General features: G+C 52.9%; 1 protein-coding gene across 4 annotated transcripts; it reads left to right on the forward strand.

The window, feature by feature from the left end:
• Positions 1–1,225: 1,225 nt before the first annotated feature.
• Positions 1,226–9,193, forward strand: DCAF11 (DDB1 and CUL4 associated factor 11). 4 transcript variants are annotated; one of them, XM_047736907.1, is made up of 16 exons: positions 1,402–1,598; positions 1,685–1,754; positions 1,858–2,225; positions 3,123–3,250; positions 3,474–3,601; positions 3,879–3,943; positions 4,257–4,357; positions 4,588–4,734; positions 4,948–5,002; positions 5,341–5,409; positions 5,767–5,824; positions 5,925–6,110; positions 6,553–6,706; positions 7,116–7,268; positions 8,127–8,233; positions 8,328–9,193. In XM_047736907.1, the coding sequence occupies exons 3-16, from the start codon at positions 2,071–2,073 to the stop codon at positions 8,460–8,462; spliced, it is 1,641 nt and encodes a 546-aa protein (XP_047592863.1). In that variant the 5' UTR covers positions 1,402–1,598; positions 1,685–1,754; positions 1,858–2,070; the 3' UTR covers positions 8,463–9,193. The 4 variants fall into 4 exon arrangements, 3 of the variants coding, with proteins under 3 accessions (XP_047592865.1, XP_047592862.1, XP_047592863.1); XM_047736909.1 differs by lacking the exons at positions 1,402–1,598; positions 1,685–1,754 and adding an exon at positions 1,231–1,395 and having other exon boundaries at positions 2,019–2,202; XM_047736906.1 differs by lacking the exons at positions 1,402–1,598; positions 1,685–1,754 and adding an exon at positions 1,231–1,395 and having other exon boundaries at positions 2,046–2,202.
• Positions 9,194–11,039: the final 1,846 nt, after the last annotated feature.

Genomic DNA, 11,039 nt, shown 5'->3' on the forward strand with positions numbered 1-11,039 from the left:
ATATGAAAATGCGGGGTGCTGGTTCAAATACTAAGAATTTCAGACAGCGACAGCAGTACATTAAACCAAGCACGGGGCCCTTCTAAGCGTAGAGCCCTGTACAGATCCCACGCCCATATGAAGACGCCTCTACAGACCAGAGACGATAAGCTCGACTCTAGGCGTCTGAAGACCAAGAAGCGTCCTGGTCTGACTACACCCTCACCCTCCCAGGGACAGTGAGCGATAGGAGGGCCCACGAGATCTAAGAAGCCTCGCACCCATCCCTGACCTCAGGGGGCCCCTGGGAGAGCTCGCAACACTTCTAAGAGAGTGTGGACTGGAGGCGCTGAGGTGCAGCTTGGACCTAGGGCCTTTGCACCCGGCGCGGCGAGGTCACTCGACCTCCAGCCTTGGAGAGGATCCCGAGACTTGGCATGTCCCGGCCTTGGACTCAGCGGGTTAATCATAAACCCGGAGGACAGGTAGGAGGCGGCACTCGTGCACTCCCCATATAAGGTGCGGGGAGGTGAGAGGCCCGCAGGAGACCGAGGGCCTAGGGAAGGTCTGCAAATCCTGGAGAGCACAGGGGCGTTAAGGACGACAGACGGAACCGGAAAGGCCCCTACAGACCCTGCGAGTATTAGGGAGCGTCTGCAAAGACCTCGGAGGGAATCCAAATGTCAGCTAAAAAGTTGCCAAAGACGCTAAGGGGTGGTCTAGAAAGGGCAATCCCCACAAAACAGGGCTTCCGGAAGCTAGACCCGGAAGGGAGGGTGTGGAGGACTGCCCATCTGTGACGTGAAAACACCCTAAAGGCGCCGGTCACCCCTTAGGGCCCGACCGGCAGAAGCTGCAACCAGCAAAAAAAAAAAAAAGAAGAAGAAGAAGAAGAAGAAGGCTGAAGCCGGGGGGCGGAGGGTTAGGAGAAAGGGAGGCCCTTAGAGATCGTCTGGAAATTCCGAAGCCAAAATAACTTGAGGGGCCGACAGCAAATTGTATCCTTCGCTAAAGACACCTCCAGGTAGCGAACCACCAATTTCTTTTGTAAGCTCCGCCCCTCACCTATTAAGCGTAGTTCCGTTGTCTCTGATTCAGGAAGCTGCCGGTTCCCCATTTACTCCTCCCAAGTGGGAGCAAACGCCCCTCCTCGGTCGCGCGCTTTCTCCTCCCCTCTCATCCCTCACGCACTTTCTCCCGCCCATCTGTCAATCACTGTGCTCAGCTGTCCAGTTAGCGGGCCAAGGGGGCGGAGTTGTCAGGGGCAACGCGTGACGTCCGCAGTCCTCCGCCGGGAAGCCAGGAGATGCATGACGAAGGAGGCGCGTGACGGAGGAGCGGTTGGCCGGTGCTGCGGCCTCCGTCGGTGTAAACAAGGCCTCGCGCCGCTGCGGGTCCTGCGACCGCTCCTGGCTGGTGGGTGGTCTCGCGCGGGGCAGTAACCGCCGGCTTCAGTGGGAGGGGCTTCTCGGCTTCCTCCCTGCCTCCCCCACTTGGCGTACACACCCCCGGCACACCACGTGGGCGTGGGGCGAAAGGAGGGGGTGTTAGGCCGAATTCTTTAACCTCATTGGTTTTCGCTGCTGCCGGCTTTCGCAAAGGAGTGCTCTGATTGGTCGGTAAGGGGGGGCGTCGGGGGTCTCAGAGCCCTAAGGCTTCTGATTGGTTAGGTAAGATAAGCTAATGAGGCGCTTTCTTCCGCGAGGGGTTTTGATTGGCCGGCCAGAGAGGTTACCTGGGAATTCACCCACCCACCCCTCCAGAGACTTTGATAGGTGAGTTTGAGGTAGAAAACTGAGAAATTCCTCTTCAAAGGATTCTCATTGGTGAGCTAGGGTAGCGCCCTAGGCTTCACTCTGATTTTTTTTTGCTTCACAGGATTGGGGAAGGTTTGTGTTCCTGAAGCCTTGGGAGTTGTCAAAGGTTACAGTGAAGGGATTTCAGTCCCTAGGAAGGGTCGCACTCTTAGAGATAGCTACCGCTCTATTTCGGGAGCCCCTGGTGTTTCTAGAGCAGGCTTTGCTTTCGCCAAACCCAAGGAGGTGACAGGAGGAGTCCCTGCACAGGACCTAATGATGCTGTGACCAGAAGATGGGATCACGGAACAGCAGCAGTGCAGGAACTGGGTCCGGAGACCCCTCCGAGGGCTTGCCCCGAAGAGGGGCTAGCCTACGTCGGAGCGAGGAAGAAGAAGAGGAGGATGAAGATGTGGATCTGGCCCAGGTACTGGCCTATCTCCTCCGCAGGTAACTTACCCTCTGATGTGTCCCCACCAGGGACCACCACATCCCTTGGTCCCAACTCCAACCAGGGAGGTGACAGAGGCTAGGGAATGGGATTAGCTCAGACCAGCTGTTCTGTTTGAACTTCCCCTCTGGACACTCATGGCACTCAGCTCAGAACCCAATAAGAGTAGTTCTTAATTAGGGAGGGTCACGAAGACAATTCGCTTTTGTGTTTGTGTTTAGGGGGGCTGCCTCTCTAAGACTATGCAAGTGTAATCTATTTCCCAAGTAGATAAAAAAAATAAAAATGTTACCCTGATGGAAAAGGCGTGATGTGAGGAGTAAAGAGAAGAGCTGGGGAGGTGGGTGTTGAACTTTGGAGAAGTTACGGACATGTGATATGAGGCCATGTGGATTTACTTGAAAAACAAGTTTAAATTAACCTAACTCTAATCCTGTTCTTAAGGAAAGAATGCTTTGGGGAAAGTGACCACCACCGGTAATTGACTGGAAAGGTGTGCCACTTGGCTCTGTTTCCCAGCTGTGGCTCCTGGGGGAGAAGACAAGCCTGGGAGTCCCTTCAGAATACTGTGTTCTATGCCAGACTCCTCAGGCAGAGGCTCAGAAGGAAAGGCTCTCAGGAATTTTAGCTCTCTAGGAAGTCAGCTGAGTAGGTCTGTCAACCTCCATGGAATGTTGGGGTTCTCTACTCCTGCTGTAAGCATGAAGATTCGTTTTCTACCGTGTCTTTTAGGAGACTGAAAATAACAGGCAAGGTCTAGTCAGCTACAAATTTCAAAACAGAGACAGTATGAGGGTTTGAGTAGCAGGTGGTCTAAGAGCTCAATAGCCACTGACTCTGAATTTGGTTGGTTTGGGGAAGGGATCCTCCCTTTTATCATGGGCATCTCTCCACAGAGGCCAAGTGAGGTTGGTGCAGGGCGGTGGTGCAGCAAATTTACAGCTCATCCAGGCCCTCTCGGACTCGGAGGAAGAGCATGACAGTGCTTGGGATGGTCGTCTTGGGGACCGATACAACCCACCTGGTAAGAGGAAAGGCCAACTGAGACCTTAACATTGGAAGACTTTCATTGGAAAACCCTTTTTCTGTTTTATTGCAAGAACAGTAGGTGAAGTGGAAAGAAGATGAGATAATTCAGGGAATGAGAGCGTCTTTGCAGCCCCAGTCTCTTCAGCTGCATCAAGTGGGCTGGAGCACAGTTCTGGGGCTGGAAGACCTAGGGTGGAACTTCTGCTTGGTACTCACAGTGGATGCAACCCCTGACACCCGGGAGCTGGAGTGCAATGAGATCAAGACCCAAGTGGAGTTGGCCACAGGGCAGCTGGGGCTTAGGCGGGCAGCCCAGGAGCACAGCTTTCCTCAGATGCTGCACCAGGTAGGCCTCTCCACCTCCAACCAGCCTGGCAGCAGGCCTCTCGAGGTAGCCAGAAGTTCTGTCTACCCCAGAGGAGAGGGAAGTAAGCCCTCCACGGAAGCCTCGAGTGCTGGAGCTGGAGAGTGCTTAGCCAGCCTGCATTGGAGTTTGGTGGGACTTACTAGTGTGTGGAGTGTCCATTTCTGTAGCAAGAGCACTATCTTTGGAGGAGGGGGCTTGGTGTGGCTGAAGTGGCCCTCTGTTTCTGCTAGCAATATTCCCCAATCCCTTCCTTTAGAGAGAACGGGGCCTCTGCCACCGGGGAAGCTTCTCCCTTGGAGAACGGTCTCGAATGATGTCTCAGTGAGTATGGGGCTTGGTGGAGAGACTCTAAGGGCCAGATAGGTCTTATTCCCTAAACTTTGAAGGGACAGGTGTTAGAGGATCCTCAGGGATATTGAAGTTAGGTCGAATGGGGTCGAAGCTTGAAAGGAAACAAACTGGAAGAGTATAGAAATTGAGAGGAGGATTGAATGAATGAAAGAGAAGGGATCCTACCCCAAGCCAAAAGGGAAGTCCACCCTTGCACTCACACCCAGTTCTGTTAGGATTCTGCTAACCAGGACCAACTTCACCCTCAGCTCCCTTTACCTTCACTTTCCCTCTGCTTTCCCAGCTTCCTACCCAATGATTTGGGCTTTACTGATACCTACTCTCAGAAGGCTTTCTGCGGCATCTACAGCAAAGATGGTCAGATCTTCATGTCTGCTTGCCAAGGTACCAGACCCTGGTCCTACCAAGTGTCGTGGCACAAGGAACATACCCCCTGACTGAGGCTAGAAAGCTCCAGATCCAGGGAACTCAGACCCTGGGTTAGGGATGCTTAGTCAGAACATGTTTCCCATGATCAAGGGAAGATTCCACAGATGTACAGTGGAAGCGAGGCCAGATCTAGAGAGGCTGCAAGGAGGGGGTTCCCTAATTCTGCCCGATCCCCATTTACCCAGACCAAACAATCCGACTGTATGACTGCCGGTATGGCCGCTTCCATAAATTCAAGAGCATCAAGGCCCGGGACGTAGGCTGGAGCGTCTTGGATGTGGCCTTCACCCCTGATGGGAACCACTTCCTATACTCCAGTTGGTCTGATTACAGTGAGTATGCCCCAGACTTCCACTGGCTCTCCAGCCTGGGACCCCAGGTCTCCAGATGCCCATGTGCTCTGTGCCTAGACTCTGTGCCTTCCCCTGGGAAGATCACTTCCAGGGTCCAACACCCTCACCCTTTGTTCCATCTCCTGCCTAGCTCCACTTCCACCCTCCTTCCCGCAGCCCTGAAAGATTTCTTGTTTCTCTTGCCTTTCTTAGTTCATATCTGCAACATCTACGGGGAGGGAGACACACACACTGCCCTGGACCTAAGGTACTGCCCATCAGAAACTTCTCAGGGAAGGCTCCTGGAGGAGCAGACCTCTTGAACTGGAACCCCTGCTTAGAGGGAAAAGTACACTGGTTGCAAGTGTCTCTGTGTGGATTCCTGGGAGGGAAGCACCCATCCTTGTCAGCCAGAGGACCAGGGTAAAATAGATGGTTGTAGGATTATTTCAGGGTGCTCACGGAGGGGATCCATGTTCTGAGATGTGTTGGCAAGACTTCGTTTTCCCCTCTGGAGTACGCCTTACAAGCCTCGTCCAATTCTGTGTAGAGGTACAGAGGCTGAGGGAGGTCCCCTTGACCCGGCTCCCCCTTTGCTCTTTTCAGGCCAGATGAGCGTCGCTTTGCAGTCTTTTCCATTGCCGTCTCCTCCGATGGACGGGAAGTCCTAGGAGGGTGAGTATGGTAAGGGACGGAGCCCTTGATCCGTGAGCTAGGAGTTCTCCCAGAGACCTGCTCTGCTCCCGCAGAGACTGTACTGGACACTGCTATCCAGGCAGCTACAGAGAACAGCCAGCCCTTTCCCAAGGTCAGCGATTACAAGCTATTTCACCCCTTGCTCACTCTTTCCTCAGCAGAAGATGGAAGGTCTCAAACCTCCTTGCAGACATAGCTAAATTTTGTCTCGCCTCCTGCGTAAAAGGAGACCAGGGCTTGCCCTTCAGCGAGACTTTGCAACAGGGACTGTCCAGAGCGCATGTAGCACTGGTTCTCTCAGTTCTGGCTCCAGACCTCTCACCCTTTCCCTTTCAGGGCCAATGATGGCTGCCTCTATGTCTTTGATCGAGAACAGAACCGGCGCACCCTTCAGGTATTGCTTCTGAGACTTAGAGCCTCTGCCTCCTGGTCCGTGGCCTAGGAGAAGACCTATAGAGAGAGGTCCTAGGTATTCTGGCTTCCTGCTTCCCTAGATTGAGTCCCATGAGGATGATGTGAATGCAGTGGCCTTTGCTGACATAAGCTCCCAGATCTTGTTCTCTGGGGGCGATGATGCCATCTGCAAAGTGTGGGATCGACGCACCATGCGGGAGGATGACCCCAAGCCTGTGGGTGCACTGGCTGGACACCAGGATGGCATCACCTTCATTGACAGCAAGGTGGGCTGGGAAGCAGACCTGCGTGGCCAGGTTACAGTCGTCCAGGAGCCTGTCAAGAGGGCTGGGTGTGGGAAGTCCCCAAGCTCCTTATTCAGGTTTGCAAGAGCTGGAGTTTAGGGAAGGGGCTTAAGCCTGGGAACAGGAGATCATTTTGTATTCACAAGGCCTCAAGGAGCAGGGCAGGGCTTTCTGTAGAAGGAAAGACGATTAATCCAGGATTGCCTAGGAGGCCCAGCCAGTCCCCTGGGCAAAGAGGGGGAAACCTAGCCAGAGGGTTGGTTCTGTGGTAGAAAACCAGTGGCAAGCTCGCCTGGATGAAGATAGAGGCAAGCTAGGTCAAAAGGCTGGCATTCTTACCCCTCACCTGGAGAAGTAAACCTAGATGGACAGACACCGGTGTCCGCAAGCTCTAACACCTGTGTATCCATCTGGGGATTCACAGGGTGATGCCCGCTATCTCATCTCCAACTCCAAAGACCAGACCATCAAGCTCTGGGACATCCGACGCTTTTCTAGTCGGGAAGGCATGGAGGCCTCGCGGCAGGCTGCCACACAGCAAAACTGGGACTACCGCTGGCAGCAGGTACCCAAAAAAGGTGAGCAGAGAAAGTGGAACCTGAGATCTTGAGAGTAAAGAGTCGGGGGTGGCAGTTTACATAGCTAACCCCTGGTAAGGCCTAGCCTGGACACAGTGGATATGACTGTAGCCTGGGGGTCTCCACCCACCCCCTGCGCCCCCTCACCAGGCGTTAACTCTTCGTTTGTCTAATGGTGGGGAAAGGCGGGGGTTCCTAGGGCTGGGTGCTGGGGATCACTCAGAACCAAGGTGAAAGGGTTTCAGTATCTTCACAACCAGCAGAGTCATCTTGGGGAATATTAGGTGCGGAAAGAGCCACCCGCTGGGGATTGAAAAGGTGGTCGGTGAGCATTAGTCTTTGCTCAGGACTAATGGTATGGGAGAGTCCAAGCTCCCTAACCTAGGGCTCTCCGTGCATTGCTACCCAGCCTGGAGGAAACTGAAGCTCCCAGGGGACAGCTCCTTGATGACCTACCGGGGCCACGGGGTGCTTCACACCCTCATCCGCTGCCGATTCTCCCCCACCCATAGCACCGGGCAGCGGTTCATCTACAGCGGCTGCTCGACTGGCAAAGTGGTCGGTAAGGATCATGTCGGCACAGGGGGCCCAGGAACAGGCACAAGTGTTTCTCTGGCGTTTTACCTCTAACCACCAGAGACCGCCTTAAAAGTCCCATTGGTGACTATGAGTGACGTTTAATTGAGCTCGCAGCAGATTGGGCTTCAACAGAGAAATAGAAAACCTTGTATTCATCCGCATTTTAAATTAAGAAAGGGAACCTAGAATCCTAGTCAGTAAATATAATAGCTTACCAGAAGTGCACTTCACTCTGTTTTGTAGCCAGTCAAGGAAGGAAAGAGATGGCAGATAAAAGGTAGAGGGGGACAGGAACAAAAGGACAGCAACTCCGAGTAAAGGACGTGCAGCCTCTAAAGCAGGAGGTGTGTACAGAAAGATACACAAACACACCTCCGGCCATAAGGAGCTTCAGCCGGTGCAGTACCTAGGGGGGCACCCAGATAGAGCCCCCCTCAGAGAGAAAGATGCACCCCCATCCTGATGAGGAAGAGCAGGTTTGGACCTCTCAGACAGCCCATTGTTCACTTCTGCTATGCCTTCCGTGTCTTGTGGCTTTCTCCAAAAACCGACGTAAAGAGCTTTAAAGCCACGTTTCGTTTTCTTAGCTGTAGATCCTGTGATGTTTAGCTAAGGGCCAGGGAGAGATACCCAAGCTCTGCTAGACCACACATTCAGCGCGAGGTAGGGAGAAAGGGAACAGAAATTGAGGAATTAGAGCATCTTCTGGTGGGGGCTTTGCTCCCCTGCAAAAGTGGGGAAGTTGCCTGAGAGGCAGGTAAGCAGTGCGGCTCTGGAACCGCGAGGGGTGCTTGGAAGGTCCTCTGGCTGTCCCTTCTCCACTCTGGCCTTCCCTGGGCAGTGTACGACCTCCTTAGCGGCCACATCGTGAAGAAGCTGACCAACCACAAGGCCTGTGTGCGTGACGTCAGTTGGCACCCCTTTGAGGAAAAGATCGTCAGCAGTTCGGTGAGGTCATAGGGGGTGGGGGGACCAGCACGTTTCTGGGACCCAGACTCAGGAGGGACAGCACCCCTGACTACTTGCCACCTTTGGCCCACAGTGGGACGGGAACCTGCGTCTATGGCAGTACCGCCAGGTTGAGTACTTCCAGGACGACCTGCCAGAGGCTGAGGAACTGCCCGGCGCCCCTGCCCCCGTGCCCCACCCCTCTACGGCCTTTTCCTCACCCCAGTAGATCTGCTTTCCAGCCCCGTCCACGGGTGAGCCTCTGACAAGCTCTCTGCCTCTTCCTGCCTTTCTCCCTTCTGGGAGATCTTCAGGGAATCACTGGCATTGGATGGGGAGACGCACAAGCCCCGGTTTTGGGGCCCTTGCTGAGCCCTGGAAGATCTTCGCTGCAGGGCAGAGTGGTCTCCTTGTGTGCTCACACCAGTTTGGCTTGGTTCTCTATCTCTGGCCAGAGTCCCTCAGAACTGCCATTATCTGAGGTGTGGCCCTTGGCAGCAGAACTGTCCCGAGTGTTTTTAATCATGTTTGGATGTTAAGTGTTCGCTCCTAGAATAGATGCCTGGGGTCAGGTCTGAACTGAGCTGTCAGCCGGGCCCATTGCCCTGGCCTTCGTGTTGAGGATTAGACTGGCCAGTCAGCAGACCAGGTGTTCTAGCCATTCTTCTAGAGGTCCTGAAGGCTAGAGCTTTAGCCTTTTTGGGTAGGGTGGAATGAGTAAGGCATGTCCTCAGCACCCTCCTGAGGTGGGGAATTATGTCTTCTCCCTCTCTGAGTCTTTGAGGTGGGACAGGCTGTAGTGTGAGAGGTTCCACGTGGCTCCACACAGGGCAGGCCCTCCCTTCCCAGACTGTTCCATCATGCTGGAGGCCAGCAGCTTCAAGGAGGGATGTTGAAGTAGGACTCCTTCGTCCTCTCACTGGTTTTGGCTCCCTCAATAAATTCTCTGTGGGAACCGGGCTCAGTGTCTGTCTCTCTCTCTTTTTCCTGTCTAAGGGCTTTTATGCCCTCACTTCAAGAAAATAGTTTTGACAGAGCCTTCACATATGTTTCTCTGTGGGGAAAAAATACCCCTTTGATGCCCCCAAGTTGAAGAGAAATACCAAAATCATTTGTTAACTGAGCTCTGCACCAGACAGCTCCCTCACTGAACTCAAACTTGGAGCAAGTAGAAATCAAGATAGCAGGAAGCAAGCATGGTTTAGATTAGATTCTGGAACAACCACAGCAGCTTTGTTCTGGGGCTGGCTTTGGAGCTGCTCCAGTCTATGATAAGACATAGCCCAGAGCCAGAGAGAACCTGGCGGGCAATGATGCCGGGCCCCACCTGGGGGCTTCACGCCCAGGACCTCCTCCACCCTCACGGCCATGCTTTGTACAGGTGAGGAAATGGCAGTGGTGCTCAGGTCAGAGGACAAGCCCCAGAGCACACCCATGGTATGGTCAGGAGGGTAGTTGGTTGGGCTTCACCTCCAGCTCTGATCAATCTATCGCCATGACATTGCATTATCCCTAAGGCAATTTTCAAACCAGGATGCACACCTCCAGGGGTCCTCACAGGCACAGCCAAGGGCAAAAGTCATACCTCTTTCACATCAAAACAGGGAGTTTTAAAAGAATAGCTTGTCCAGCTACCCAGCCTACATGTGTTCTCTTTCCTCTGACTGCTCTGCCTCATGTGAAACTATCATGCCAGTGTTCCCTCCCCCCGGCCCGCCTTGTTCCCCTTCTGCCACTTCAACCCAGCAATGCCCCCAGTCTCACCCAGAACCTCTGTTACCTCCAGGGCATGAAATTAGAAGCAAATTAAAATTCTTCGTACCCTCAAAGCCTCCTTTATATATTTTTTTTAAAGATTTTTATTTGTCAGAGGGAGAGATAGAACACAAGCAGAGGGAGTGGGAGAAGGGGAAGCAGGCTCCCCGCTGAGCAGGGAGCCTGAGGTGGGGCTCAATCCCAGGACCCTTGGGATCATGACCTGAGCTGAAGGCAGACACTTAACTGATTGAGTCACCCAGGCATCCCTTGAAGCCTCCTTTAATCAAGGCCCGAAAGACCATCCATTCTTCTCATTAAGAGATGCATTTACAATTTGGTTTGTATTTAATATTAATTATCACAATGTGTGAAATCTTTGCTATACTGTGGCAAAGCTATACTAAGCAAAGCTGTACTAACGTCTACTATAATTTTGTACTACTAACAGTTATTGTGAGAACTCTATTCAGAATAAACGTATTTTAAGGGGCGCCTGGGTGGCTCAGTGGGTTGAGCCTCTGCCTTCAGCTCGGGTCATGATCTCAGGGTCCTGGGATCGAGTCCCACATCGGGCTCTCTGCTCAGCGGAGAACCCGCTTCCTCCTCTATCTCTCTCTCTGCCTGCCTCTCTGCCTACTTGTGATCTCTCTCTGTGAAATAAATAAATAAAAATCTTAAAAAAAAAAAAAACGTATTTTAACTTCTAGGGCCTTATGATCACAGGAAATATTTAAAAATTAAGTTTCAGGGGCACCTGAGTGGCTCAGTGAGTTAAAGCCTCTGTCTTTGGTTCAGGTCAGATCTCAGGGTCCTGGGATCAAGCCCCGGGTCTGGCTCTCTGCTCAGCAGGGAGTCTGCTTCCTCCTCTCTGCCTGCCTCTCTGCCTATTTGTGATCTCTGTCTGTCAAATAAATAAATAAATATATTTTTTTTAAATTAAGTTTCAGGGACACCTGGGTGGCTCAGTCAATTAATTGCCCAACTCTTGGTTTTGGCCCAGGTCATGATCTCCCAGAGAGTCTGCTTGGGATTCTCTCCCTCTCCCTCT

This window comes from Lutra lutra, chromosome 7 (assembly GCF_902655055.1).
Source record: "Lutra lutra chromosome 7, mLutLut1.2, whole genome shotgun sequence".
In the NCBI taxonomy this organism is placed as follows: Eukaryota; Metazoa; Chordata; class Mammalia; order Carnivora; family Mustelidae; genus Lutra; species Lutra lutra.